At 45.0% G+C, this 14,612-nt stretch overlaps 1 protein-coding gene across 1 annotated transcript in view; it reads left to right on the forward strand.

Moving 5' to 3' along the window:
- Positions 1-6,164: 6,164 nt before the first annotated feature.
- The window catches only part of LRRK1 (leucine rich repeat kinase 1), a gene marked incomplete at both ends in the record, with an annotated part of 74,208 nt that continues 65,760 nt past the window's right edge, over positions 6,165-14,612 (forward strand). The window contains one exon of the mRNA XM_080351413.1: positions 6,165-6,231. Within this exon, the coding sequence (XP_080207539.1) occupies positions 6,165-6,231 (67 nt within the window). The remainder of the gene's footprint in view (positions 6,232-14,612) is intronic.

The raw sequence follows: 14,612 nt of genomic DNA on the forward strand, positions 1-14,612 counted from the left end.
TTCCATGGAGCACTGGTAAAGATTGCTGTCTGGAGTTTTCCGGATGTCAGTGCTTGAAGCAGAAATGCAACCTCTATTCTCTAATGCCAACAAGGATTTAACTGGTACCTTCCTTTCCTCAGAGACACACCCTGTCAGTAACAAGTTCTGTTGCGTGACTCCACCTTTTTTTTTTTTTGAGGGGAAAAGAAGGTGAGTGGTGATAAGTAAGGTCAAAGTTTGCATGAGCCTAAATGTCCTTATTAGCGAATGTTGAAATTGCACTTCAACACAGCTTAACTTCTTAAATGACATACCTCCAACAGTCGCGTGTAACTGTCCTCCCATGGGCGTGTGAGACAGGTAAACCTCCCCAGCCAGTGAAGGTAGTGTCCTCCTTTCCCCATGAAAGGCCAAACGGGAACATTGTAAATAAGTTTATATTTTTGTACAACACTTAGAGTGCAAACATCTTCTCAAACATTTTACTTTTGCCTACTCGATGGTTTTCTAGGGCTGCAGTCAGACAGTAGGGAAGAAAGGCAAACAGTAAAAAGCAGGCTATCTTGATGTATCTCTGTATTAATTTTTTATAAACAGTGGTTGAAACTGAAATAATCTGAAATTCTTCAAATCCTACTATTCTGGCTTTATATGCATTATATATATTTCAACTCTTTTTCCCTTACCATGTTTTTAAAAAGGTCAATGTATCTCATATTGTATAAATCAGGGTTTGACTCTACACACTGAATTTTCTAAGTTATATAACATTAGACACTAACTTTAAAATAACCCTGTAGAGGGTATATATTCTTCTGTTGCACAGTAAGGCTTTCATATGAAATATTATACTACTTTTTTTAAAAATAAAGAACTATATTTATAAATTAGGATACAGTTAATCTAATGTATTTTTATAGCTAAAGGTACATGAAAACACTATGTTTAAACCTCATGTATATATTTAGACTATGGGTATCTTTTTGTAATAGTTCTTTTTCCTAATAAATGTTTAACTTTGCGACATGGTTTCTAAATGTCACATATTGATATTGCTGAGAAAGGAAAGTGGGGGAGCAGGAGACTTCTATAGACTTTACTCATTTTAACAGAGGAGTAACTTGAATACTTTTTTATTTACACTAATTAGTGTCTAAAGATAAATCCATCCACTCTGTTGCCTGTCACCTCCTTACACAGGCCAAGCCAAACTCCTTGAATTTTCTACTTGCTATCAGTGTCACTTATAAGGTTTGAGAATTTAGAAGGTGGAAGGCTGGAGATAGAAAGGAATTACTGTGAGAGACATAAGCCAGGAAGAGCAGGATGAGATTTTTTGGGGGAAAAAGAAGAAAAAAAAATAGCTTGAATGCATGGCGAAATTCTTGCTAGAGGAAGTCTCTACTAAAACAAGAGAAAAAGGTTATTTTATTGGGTTTTCAAGCAATTGCGCTAAAAAAAACAACCTGTAAAAAGGTCTGGGCAAGAGCCAAGCTGGGAGGTGTGAAAGACAGCAGGTGGAAAAGGTGCCAAAAGCAGGTAACACTACTGTGGCTGCAGCTAAAAGCAGATTAATGGGGACTCGAACACAGGTAAAAGCACCAGTGAAGACCCATCCTTTCTACGTCTCCAGCGTCACACCAAAGAAACCCCCTTGGCAGATCTCAGGCTGCAGCAGCCATTTGGTGATTGGATTTGGCTTCTTCCTTCGTCAAGCAATCCTTGGAGATTCATTTCTTGGTAGGGGCTGGGAAAGAAAAGTAAAAAAAAAAAAAGTGTATATAATTCATTAAATCATCGTGAATAACAAAAGGTGTGTAGAAATTATGTTCTCTTAGTAGACCAAGCACCAGGCTTGTTAGAGGTTCCTGGTACCTGGACATGGCTGGTTTGTGATGGGGAAAAGCTGCAGGCAGCAGTGATCCGCCAGCCAGAGCACAGCATGGCTGACACCCGCAGAAGGAAGGCGGCAACCTTGCTTTGCCTTTCCAAACAGCAGCAAACTCACTCCATGATCTGAGGTAGAAGCAACTTTAAAAGAAAGAAATCTGGAAACAACTGTTGCAGGTAAGGTCAGGCCCCTGTGGAGAAGGGGAGATGGGTCACAGTGCCATGTAGGTCAGAGCCAGGTTGATGCCTTCACCTGGGGAGCTACATGGCAGGTGCTTGTGAGGGTGAAGCCAACGAGAAAAGCCACTACAGCCCCTGCCACTCCCACAGCCTTTTTTTCCTCAAGAAAACCCGAAGCACTAAAGCCAGTGTAGGAGCAGGCAGACACACCAGTTGCTGATGGGTGAGGGCGGGGCTGCCATGTGCCCTCCTCAGCAGTGCGCTGTGCCCAGGGCCTGGTGGCGGGACAGCTCTGCCCTGGGGATGAGGACGAGGGGCCGAGCTCGCCCTCAGCCGTCCCCGCCGGACGCGGAGCCGGGCGGGCCCTGAGCGGCCCGGCTGGCGGAGGAGGCGCCGCGCGGCTGCCCCGCTCCTTTCCTTCCTCCCGCCCTCCCTCCGCCTCCCGCGCCGCAGAGCGAGGCGGGCGGGCGGCAGGCGGCTGGCGCCGGAGGAGGCGGAGGAGGCGGCGCGGATGCAGGGACCCCGCCAGCCCCGGGACGCCGGAGGTACCGTGACTTCGCTGCCGCTTCGGCCTGGCCGCCCCGCGGGCACCTGCCCCGCCGTGAGGGGAGGCGGCGGGGTGGTGGCTGCTGGGGCACGTCGGGGCTTTTCATGTGGAGAGAGGAGAGGGAAAAGCTTTTTTGTTTAAAAAGAAAGTTCGGAAGGAACTTTGCGGGGCAGCGGGCGGCGGCGGGCGCTGCCCTCCCCGGGCCGGCGAGCAGGGGAACACTAGAGACTCGCCCTAAAGAAAGGTCGGGTTTATGTAAGCGGGGCCGCGGGCTCGGCTGGCAGCGGTTCCCTCCGGGTTCCCCGCCCGGCCCCGGGGGGCCCAGCGCGGCCTCAGCCCCTGGCTGAGCTGACAAGCAGGCAACACCCGAAAAGTGACTACAAAGGCTTATGAGACACCCCGAGTCGGGGTGTGATGGCTTATTTCTTCTCAGCCAGCAGCTGTGGTGTGGGGAGAAGGGCTGGTTTGCCGCTGTCTGTGTGGAGCTCGCAAGGGACGAAGGATGTGTGTCCCCGTGTCGGGTCCAGGTTTGGCTTCACCCCCCTTGTGCCATGTCAAGCGGGTGAGCCCGCAGCTATTTCCATCCCCACGGGGTCGTGGGCCTCTCTAGATCCGTGGTGACACCTATCACAGAGTCTGGCCCAGATGAGCTTCTCAGAAACAGCAGGTGGTTTGAGCAAAGAACTGAAGTTTTGGCAGATTTCTCGAGAAGCGATCTGGGGCAAACCGTGCTGTTTGTGGATGCCTTGCTACATTTAGGTGTGATGCACGAGGTGAGTCCGGATGGGAAGCGGAGGGGATGTGGTCGGGATGCTGTGTGAGGGTTGTCAGCGGCAGGTCTCGGGACAGAAACTGGGAATGTGTGAAACACGATGTAAATGAGCATTCAGGTGTGTTCTGCCTGGCCTCCTCCTTCTGAATGAGTTTCTTCAGATCTCTCTCCCTAAATCAACTTAAAGCGTGATATTTGCATGTGTTACATTTGAGTGTATCTTGCTTAAGGTAGAAGCACTGTAGGGGCAGTTTTTAGTATATACATAAAGTCCTGAAGTATGGAAATACTGCTAACATGGGTGCTGTGTGGCAGTAATGTACATGGCTACAACATTTACTATCCTACTTGCAGTTAAAGGGAACTGGTTATCAAAACCACACTACTATTTTTCCTGAAAATTTTCTTCCTGTCACTATATATGAGGGAAGTTTCAGCCTGGGGAATAAGCTGAGTAGAAACCTGAAAATCAGGAATGAGTTGGTTTTCAAGCCTCTGTGGTCCACACTGACCCCCGTGCAGTGTTTCTTGCACAGTCGATGGCAGCACAGGTGGTGTGTCCCTGGCATACAGCAAGGAAATGCTTCAGAAACTGGCATCTGCTAAAAAGGGCTCATCTCTTGGTCTATGCATGGGGAAGTATTTATTCTTACTGTAGCTGCTCAGTGCGTTTATAGCGAGGGTGCTGGGGAGGCAGCTGCTGAAGCATCACATCCACTCCATGTTCAGAGTTAACAACCTGTACGATTTTTGGGAGGCGTGAGAGCCTCCCCAACACCTCTACCTGGGGTACTGTACCTGCGAAGTGGTGGAGATGCGGGATCCCGTGCCTGCCAGTGTGGCAAAGGGAGGCTCAGTCCAGGAGCCAAGCTCACTCTGGTGGGAACTCAGCATGTTCCAGGGCAGAATTCGGTCCTACACCAGCATGGCCCAGTTCACTGGTTCATGGGACAGATCTAGGCTTAGGTACCACCTCTCCATCTCAGCCTCCTGCAGCAGCCCATGGCTTCCCCTCCTTGTGTGGGTGAAAACTGCCCAATTCAACCTCTTCCATGTCCCTGACTGGTGCTGCGTTGGGATGCGAGAGCTGCCAGAGCCTGACCCGGGAGATGAGGGAGGAATTGATGCTCGGCAGCTCAGGCATCTGCATCCATCTGGAGCCATCCTGTGGCAAAGGAGGTGTCTGGCTGTGGGGTGTGTGTGGACATGCTTGCATGTGCCCTGGCCCAGGTCACTCAGTCTGTGTCATTATTTGCCATATGGCACCCAAATTATTTTTCCCACCCCTGAAAACACTGAAGAACCAAACCACAGTCTGTGGCAGCACCCAGCACCCAGATTGCAGGGTGCAGGGGTGTGCGCAACGCTTGGGGTGTGAGTTTTGGTTCCTGCTACCAGGCACTGCAAATGAGGGGTCATCAGAAACTGAGTTTTGCTGTAAGTGCACCTAAAACTCAAATATTTGCCTAGAAACAAGTGATGTAGCATGCAGTGATTTTTAACACTGTCAGTTGGTGATTAAATCCCTACATAATGAGGGAGGAGGTCAAAGCTTGCTGGAGAGTAGAGATGGATCAGTATATTTTTATACTCTCCTTGGCCTTTGATTCCCAACTCAGGAAGTGAAATCTGCTTGGGGAGAGTTAGGGATATTCTTGGGTCTTGCTGGTAGAAGTGGGAGGTGGGTTCCATGCTTTGCTGAACTAGAGGCTGCAATCACAACTTCAGCATCGTGCACCAGACATGAGAAAACTTTATTAATAAAGAGTCAAAGGTGAGGCGTACCATGTTACATCTCAGAGGCATTCACTGACTGAAACTGAAAGCAGAAAATGAAGGAGTGCTGGTTGGGCACATGCTGCAAATTCACCCCTAGTTTTAACCTCTGTGGAAGATACATTGAAAGAGAGATTACAGGTGCGCAGCTTTGAAGAGGTAAGGAGTTGGAAATGCCCTGGGAGACTGAGCTGTGCAGTTTTCTGCTGGCTGTTACGCAAGGCAGCTCAGAACAAGCCAACCTTTAAGAGCTCCTAAGGGCCTGATTTGCCTCCCTGAATGTGTTTGAAGAAGCCTGATGCCTCTTGGGTGGCAGAGTTCTGTAAAAGGGCTGGGGAAAGGGGACAGGGGCTGCTGTGTTTCTTGTAGCCCTCTTTTCTTTCCTACAGAGGATTGTCTCGGTAACCGTGTCAGTATTTTTCAGTTTCTCACAGTGGAGTCTTGCAAGAGTCACAGTCATCTTTGTGGATGGGAAAGGTTTTGTGGTTGCATTTAGGATTTTTCCAACTGGACTGCATGGTTTCAATGCTCTGCCTTTACATTGGCTTGTGGAGAACCTGAAACTGCAGCTGTGACCCCTGCCCACCCCCCACCCCCCCACCCCTCCCCAAAGACTCAGCAGCTTTGGTGGAGAAAAACTGGGAACATTATATTTTCTATAGTGGAGACATTATTAGTCTTCTCTGCTAATTCACGTTATGCTCTTAACAAAGATATTATGAAAATAATTGTATTTATATTTGCATAGGATGGTGAGTGGCTTTCTGCAAAATAATATTTGACAGTTGTGTTAGAGTGCAGAGCAATAAGCATCTTTCAGTTTCTATACTAGAATGATTAATTTGGTTTACTGTTTATTTTTAAACAGGGTAAAAGATGTTTCTTCAGGATGGTGCTTACCAGCAGTCACTCAGCTCCTGTGTTTGCTTGACGGAGATCATTCAGCTTTGACAACGCTATTCAATTTTCAGTGCTGCAGAAAGTTTGTCCTTTGGATCTTCACAACCGTGACCCAGAATGTACTGGTGTGTGGGAACTGAGGAATCCACTGTTTGCAGAGAGAGCAACATGGATCCACAAAATGGTAAATAGGATGATTTATTTTCTTTCCTGTTCAGATTGGGAGCAAAAGGTTTTAAGAGAACTCAGTGGCCAGCTATTGCTGAGTTTCAATGATATTTAAATATATTAAAGAACTTTCAGTGATTTGAGCCCTAATCTTTGAAAATCTACAGTATAGAACAAGTAATTTTGCTTCCAAGGAAAATGATGTTGAACTACTCAGGTGATAAGAATAGCATTTCTCTGAAGACCAATTTTCTCCAAAAGCCCACGGAATTAGTCAATATATGTATCACATCTCACTAGTTCCTAAATATGTTTTTCAAGACCTGTGCTGTTTCAGTATGTGGATGCAAATGTGTTCCCAGCCACTCATACAGTGTGTATTCAGGGTATGAAAGCTGCTACAATCAGAGCATCGTTTCTCAGGCTGATCAGATATTAACTTGCCCTAGTTTTACTGTCAGCTTTGATTCAGTGGCTTGCAGTGATTTATTGTTGGGCTGGATTAGGAGGTCTGTGTTTATGTAATGCAATAAATCCATAAGTGGAAATTTCCCTTTTAGAAGGGATGTATACTTCAGGTTGCTTCCTGTTAAATTTTTTTCTGAACAGCCGAATTATTTTTGGATGAATTTTAACGCTGAAACCCTCAGCTTCTAGGCGCTGCTACATTTCTCTGAGTCAACCCCCAGTTATGTTTCTGCATCAAGAAATAGCTCTCTGGTTATTGTATAACGGTATTCCCCCCTTGCAACACGCAGTTCATTAAGAGGCAGCATCTGCGTTTTAAGTGTGGGATGAAGGTGTGTTTGACGCTTTGTAGTGAGTAAGCAGGCTTCAGTAGAAGCTAATGTGTTTGCAGCCTTATTTTGGATTTTATCAGCAACTATGAAGCAAAACCTGGTAGTTTATTCAGAGGCCGCCTTATCTTGTTTGAAGACATTTCTCACCAGCATCACAGGGAGCTCTGGGGACTCTTTCCTTTCTCCGTACGTATTCTGCTTTTTCTGTAGTACTGATTTTTCTGTTTGTTTTTGCTTTTATTAATTGGCTTTGTATTTTTCTAGAATAATGAGGAGCATTTGGTTATTGAATATTCTTTGAATTCTTACATTCTGTCCTCTGAGTTTCTCTCTGGAAGAAATTATCTCCACTTGAATACTAAGCTATAAACCATGAGAAGAATTTTAATCTGCACTAATGATTTGCAAGTGTTAAGAATTGTTAAATTTTTGTTCTGCAATAGTGATTTGACAAGTTTTTATCATTGTTTAAAGATGCAGTAAATAAATTAGTTTATGAGTGAATAATGAAGAGAAAAATAAAAAAGGTATGTTTTCTACATTGTGAGTTCAGTTTTTCTTCTGAGAACTTTATGTAAATATATTCAGTTAGACTGGTTAACTGGAAGCATACAAATCTCACTGGTATATCTCTTCTATACTTACATGCCTGGGTTATTTTATTTGATAGGCAGTGTTGGAAGACTGGCAAAGGCATCCTAGGAGAGCTTCAGATCCAGTACTGCCCTGGTGGATTTGCTTTTTATAAGCATATTGTACATGTTTAAACTCATTTTTATTTTGGGATTGTTTGAGTCCTGTCAAGAGTAAGTGTCATTAGCTAGCTGGTCCACTCCCTAAGTTAGCCGGTCCTTGTTCTGCATTTGAATCCTATTACACATCTTGAGCACAGGAACGCGGTGACTCATTCAGCCTCCACATCTGAACCTATTGTTTACACGCATTTATTAACAATGTAGATGTAGCCTCCTGCTTCCGTTCAACGGGAACCACTGGGAAGTGGAGTGAGATCACAGATAATTTCTTTAATGCCGGCAACCTCATTAGTGCTCACAAAGCTCGCAGTCTTTAAATCTTAAGATTTTCAGGGCTTTTTCCTGACAGCTGTACATTTTTCCAGGTCTTCATGCGGAGACTAGGTTTGCAGCATCAGTGACTCTAGATAGCAAATGTAACGTGATGGAAGGGCTCACCTTACTGTTCGTGTCTGCTGTTCCTCTTGGCTGCGGCAGAGATCTTGCCCGGATCCCAGCAGGATGCCCAGTGACCCTTTGAGCAGCCAAGCTGTGTTTCAGAACTGGACCTTATCTGCCCTCCAGGGACGGTGCTGGGCTTGGCTTCATGATGCTGGTGACCACCCACTGGTCCACAGAGAGAATTTGTCACTGGAGTGCAGAGTAACGCTCCGTTTCGGGTGCAGTCAGCACCTCCCTTGCTTCCTCAAGCCCTGCTTCCCCTCTCCTAGATTGCGTTTATCTTGTCCTAATTAAAAGCAAGCAAGGAGAGATATGGGGGCGGCTGCAGTCTCTCATGAAGCATGGGTTTGGGGTTTTTTTTGATTTAGTTAAAAAGCTCTACATAATACAGAAGTGACATAATATTAATCTCATAGGAAATACAGTGGAAGCCCAAAGATATCACTGTATAGATGTGTAGAAGAGAATAGAGATTCATCTCCTTTCCATGGGCTGCTTGATTTCTTTGAATCTTATGAAATTTTACAGCTAGGATTTAATTCTCATATGAGTTCCTAGGAGGCAGTTCAGCAAAGATGTAAGGAAGTAAGCATTGTCTTCTGAAATGTAAGGGTACTTCTGTTAAGGAGCTTATTGCTCTCTTATTGAGATTTTTATTCAAAGTCGCAGAGCGTTCATATACCACTTGTGTGTGTCTTGGAGGTGGAATTGGATTATCCTTCAAACACACCAGAGGGTGTCTCTTCTCTCCTGCTAAATCTAGAAATGAGCATTGAAAAGGGGTGTTATGTTGTAATGTATATAACATTACATAATTAAGGACAATGATGCCAGAGATAGTTGTTTGAAATTTTATAGTAGCTTTACAGTTATTAACTAAGTGAACCTTCACAACTGTTTTTTAGGCAAATCTGTTGTAAGCTGGTGACTTTCCACTGTCCAGGCACACGCAGATAGACACATGCAATGTGCCTGGAAAAGGGATTTAAATATTAAAATGGGGCAGCAAACAAGTAATAAGAATATAATGACCCAAGTTGGCATTTGCAGTGGACCAGGGGCTTAAAGCTGTGCTTCAGAAGTGCTGCGGTGGCCCTGCAGCTCGCAAGGCTTTGTGTTTGATCGGAAAGAGGTTCCCCATGGTGGTAATGACCTTCACAACCCTCCCGGGGCCGTGGCCCAGCTCAATACTGACTCAGAGGGAAAGCTGCAGCCTGCACCGCCGCTTCCTGAACTGCAGAAAAGCCTCCAGCGCAAGTTCAAAACATTTAACTGGAAGAGTTAAAGAGTCATTTTAACAAGAGAGACTGCTCAGGAGATAGTGTAATTTTATATGGAAAGTTTCACAATGGGCTGTGTGGTGACAGCTTGGGGTTAGCTAATAGCAAATGAAACGGCTTATTCTCCTGGGGCATTGCTTTGTGCGTCCAGTGTTTGCTTGAGGATGGGACATCTGCAAATGTGACCAAGGCCTTTGTTGTAGGACAGCGATTTGAGGAGGTGATGGGATGGAGGGATGGAAACTTTGGCATTTCTCTCTGTTTTGTACTTACTGGGTAACCTTACTGGGCTGTCAGTCTGGCTGTGTGAAATCCACTTAAAAAATAAAAGTCTACAGGAAGAGCCTGACTTTCCAGCAGTAAAAGCAGGCAGAGTTCACCTGCTCCGGAGTGTGTGTGTATGTGGCCTCCAGATAAGATCTTTGCTGTTGTTTCCTCATAGTTCTGCCCAGTTGATTTTGTTGCCTTAAATGTGAAGGGCAGGAACTTGCATTTGGTTGTGTGAATATCTTTGCTTATAAATCTTTCCTGCTGAATAAAGGAGGAGGGGAAAATCGGCATTGGCGGCACCACTGATATCACTTTGTTCCTCATGAAATCACCATTTAAACCTTAAAATCTTTACATCAGCTGTGCACACGGGACCAGGGCCAACAGCTGAGTTGACTTAGCCCCGTCTGTGTAACAGGGAAAAAGTACTTGCACCCTCTGTCCTGCTTTTTCCATCCACCTGTTACCGTGCAGTAATGTTACCCTGAGCCTGCTGTGACAAGGAGGCCATCTGGGAGGTGATCCGAGCGCACAGAGCACCAGAGACCTGCAAAGTGTGTTGGTTGCTTGAACTTCTGTATAATTGAGACTAAATGAGCCTTGAAGATTTTCTGTTTTTCTTCCTGCTTGTTAAGCTGTGAGTTAATTTGAGTCCAAACAGTGAATTGAAAGTATTCCTACAAGGAAAAAAAAAAGGGGGCAAAAAAGAAAACAGGTGTCTGCCGTGAGTTAGTCTTACCGCATAATGCCCTGCAGAAGGAGAAGTAGAAAATGCAAGGCAGGAATAGGAAGTACCACTAGTAAAGCGGTAATAGGCTTGTATTTTTAAACATATTTAAATACACACTTCATACAGAAGTGGTGCAATCTCACATGGGGCCAAAAGCTAACGCGGAAGGCTGGTCTGCAGAGAAATACATGTGGTTAAGCCGGCTCTCCTGGGCAGACTGTAGCACAGCTGCGTGTTGAACCATCGCACTGAACTGAGCCTGGATTTCCAAAAAGGACAATGTATGCTGGGGCATTTAAAGTTAGGTGCCTAATTTCAGACACTCTGAACTGATTTTCAGAGTCTGGATACTAAGCAATATTCCTCAGACACACCCTTAGGAAATGTCCTGTGTATTTTGAAACAGAGGCATCTGGAAGAACCATTTCTCTTTGAAAATGTGTTCTAGTGCATGTGTAAAGTGGTAATTTGGCTTGCTGTGCCACTCGAGAGTTAAGGGAATATGAAGGAGCATTTATGTCTTAGTAGTGGCAGGACCAGTTTTTTTCCTGATAATACCATCGGAGCCAGCGTACTCTGGAACAAGGAGGGCAGAGCTGCTGGGAGTGCCAGCGGTGTGGTGCAGAGCTTGGGAAGCTAATTGAGCAGAGTCCAACCTGTGGGGCAGTTTGATTTACGGACAGTAATAAAACATTGCTCTTTATCTGTGCTATATCTGGCGTTATCTGCTGCTATACAGCTTTATTTTTCTACCTTCCATTTTAAACATATTGGTAGGTTAATACATTAAAATGTAATGTGTGACAGCTCTGTCAAGAAGCCTAGAGAAAAACAAAGATAAGGTTATAAGATAATAACAAAAGTTCTTGGCCCATATAACCTGTACACAGGGACTCCTTAACGATGTTACTAATGTGTAATTATAAGGTAGCTCTCAGGTGTGGATTGATGCTGTGGTCATTAATCAGAATTGTTGTCCTCCGTTTCAGTGGGAAAAAGCAATTGATAGTGCTCACACCAACTCAGTCTTTACCAGGCCTGTAATTGATTTATTGTTTTGTCAGTGATGTTGTAGGAGATTTTATACTTGCATTAGAGAAAGTGCTATGAGTTTATTTTTTTTAATCTTTTCCAAAGCCTATGGGGGCCTCATCCAAAACCCATTAAAGTCTCTACGCTGGCTTAACAGGCTCGGAATCAAATCTTCAGGGATCCTGACAGCATTAAGTCTGTGGCTTGTTTGTTTTTCATTTCTCTGATCGATACAGGGGCTGCCAGGGCTCTGCTTGGCAGAAGGCAGCTAACTGGGGGGAAATGTTTGCATTGCAGATGAGGGTGTGTGGGATAGATTTTGTACCATTTAGCTCCCAGTCTGCCGTATAGGTGAAGCCTGTCCCTTAATAGGTTCCATTTCAGATTTTACATCATTAGGCTGATATTTAATTCCTTTCCTTAATCCAAGTCTGTGTGTTCATTAGTGGGTCAGCCATTGCTTATTTGCGTTATATATCACCACAGCAGCAGCCCTTTTATGTAAAGTGCTGATAGTTTCACAACAGGAGTATGTCCATGCTTTGAATTTGTGCCTTGCTCTCACTTAAAGGGAGGACTGACTTTAGAAGTTTGAAAGAATTAGGGAAGGCCCTCAACATTCAAAAAGCCCTCCTGCAGTCAGGGGGGCTCTGCGGGTCAGCAATTTCTGGTTTAAAAAGAAAAAAAGTGTGTTTTGAGGAATAACGAGCTGCCCTTAAATCATGTGCAGCTACATGCAGGCAAACTCAGTGAGTCTGATCCTGAATCTGAAATGGAGTCAGCAAGGACGTATTCAGACCGTGTTAAAATATGACAGTTTAAAAAGATTCTCATTGAATAATAGCAAATTGATGTAGCAGAATCTTGGGTGTTATGCTGCAGGTTTTGCAAATACCCAACCCCTTGTAGCATGGAGGATGTTGGTCTCTTCTCCCAAGTAACAAGTGATAAGACAAGGGAAAATGACCTCAAGTTGCACCAGGGGAGGTTGAGGTTGGGTCTTGGGAACAATTTCTTCCCCAAAGGGCTGTCGGGCATTGGAACAGGCTGCCCAGGGCAGTGGTGGAGTCACCATCCCTGGAAGGATTGAACAGACGGAGATGAGGTTCTCAGGGACATGGGGTAGTGCCAGGGGTGGGCGAACGGTTGGACTTGATGACCTTAAAGGTCTTTTCCAACCAAAATGATTCTGTGCTGCTGTGATGATTGGCCACCATGTGCACATTGGAAGAGAGGGAGAAACGCAGTGATGTCTTTGTAGATGATATGTTTTTTGGAGAGACATACAGACCTGCTGGTGAAGGCACTAGACAGTCTTCCTTCACCTGAGCTCTCCCAACATGGGTACTTGTGTAGGTGGGATGTGTTGCTCCAGACTGGTAGGACTTGGGCTCTGCCACAGAGCTGCATGGAACAGTGGGAAATCTGGTGCAAGTCCTCAGTTTTTTGGCTCTCCCTCTCCGTTCTGGGGGGGCAGCAGATCTGTGGTGAGCTTCAGGAAGTTCTCAGTCGCAAAGACAAGCCCCATGTTGTGTCATCTGAGGGTGAGGGAAAGGGTCAGTCTGCTGCAGGAAGGGTGGGAGGAAGGCAAAGGGTGAAAAGAGCAGGGCCCTGGGGTTGGGAGCTGGAGGGACAGTTGAATTTCATTTCTAATAGTCAATATGTGCCTCCCAAGCATAAAGGTTGGCATTTCGTATACTGCTGGGAAAAGCTCAGTCCTGGGCTGTCCACAACTCCTTTTCTGTGCATAGTTGAAAATCGTGGAAAAATAACGAACCAAAGCAGTGATTCAAACAAGAAGACTGGATAAATTTAGCTCAAATATTCTTGGTATGTTTGTGGTCGCTGTGGAAATTACATCACCACTTGTTTTAATGATCAGAATATCGCTCGGAAAACTGGCATGGCTACCCAAGAAGAGCTCAAAACAAAATCTTTTAAAAACATGTATGTCTTTGGAATTGCTTTACCTGCAGTTAGTTGTTATGGGGGTTATTTGTTTTATTCCCATCTTGGTTAAGGAGTGTTTTAACTAGAGGTTATTGCTACTTAATAGTAAAGCCACAAGGTTCAGAGCTGATACACTCCGCAGTGTGATTATCTGCTTCACATAAAAATTCTGTCTGGGGAGTAAGATTCAAAGAGTGCTGGTAATTGCTGAAACTCAGGCCTCCTCCAGAATCTGCCTGCATGTCTTTCTGTCTTGCACATCAAAGAGCCTTTGAAAATGCTTTTATTTTTGCATCAAACAGGAACTCTTTTTTTTTAATTTTTATTTATTTATTTATTTTTTATCAGAACACTAATGGACAAGATGCCTTTTCAGATCTCAGATGTAACTTGAGTAACAAAAATAGTCTAGCTCCTCAACCAGGCTTGTAATCATGGTCACAATTCTCCGATGTTTTGCACCTCAGACCTTTCACAGGATGGCAGGAATAAAAGCCATCAAAGTCATTTGCATGGGTTGGATCAGGTTCTCAGATGCAGTGGATCAGAGTTCATTGAGGTCAGTGAAAAGAGGATGAAATGTGCCTTGCTTAATTTTTCTGTCTACTGTGGAGGCACCCTCTAAAAGTGCTGTGGGCTCAGTGAGTTCACAGCATATACCTTCATTAGAACACAACAGATTGCTTGTCCTCCCTCCACTGAAATGAATGCTGATATTCCCAGATATCAGGAAGACAAAAAGGAATTACCTCCCCATTCCCCCTCTCTGCAAATTCAGGCACTTCTGCCACTTGTAGGTTTTGTCAGGGAAGGTTTAATTTTTTTGGGTAGCCACCATTAAAGCTTTGGCAGCACATCACTACACATCCTGATCCAGGACCAGCACCGTCTTGGCCAACAGCAGAGGTCTTTTCATCAGGTTTTCTCTCCTGCTCCAGACACAGCTGTTGAGGTAATCTTCCCACTGAGATATTCTGTCCTGGAAACCGGCATCTCGGAGGATCTGCTTCTGCTTGCATGGAAGCTGGTGGAAGTGCTCACATTGAGTTCAGCAGAAGCTGGAGCGGAGCCTCACATTCTCCACTGTTTTGTGGGCTTTTTCCTTTTGCAGACTATCTCATTCATCTCTTTCCTCTGAT

The sequence above is a fragment of the Nesoenas mayeri genome, assembly GCF_963082525.1.
Source record: "Nesoenas mayeri genome assembly, chromosome: 11".
Lineage (NCBI taxonomy): Eukaryota > Metazoa > Chordata > Aves > Columbiformes > Columbidae > Nesoenas > Nesoenas mayeri.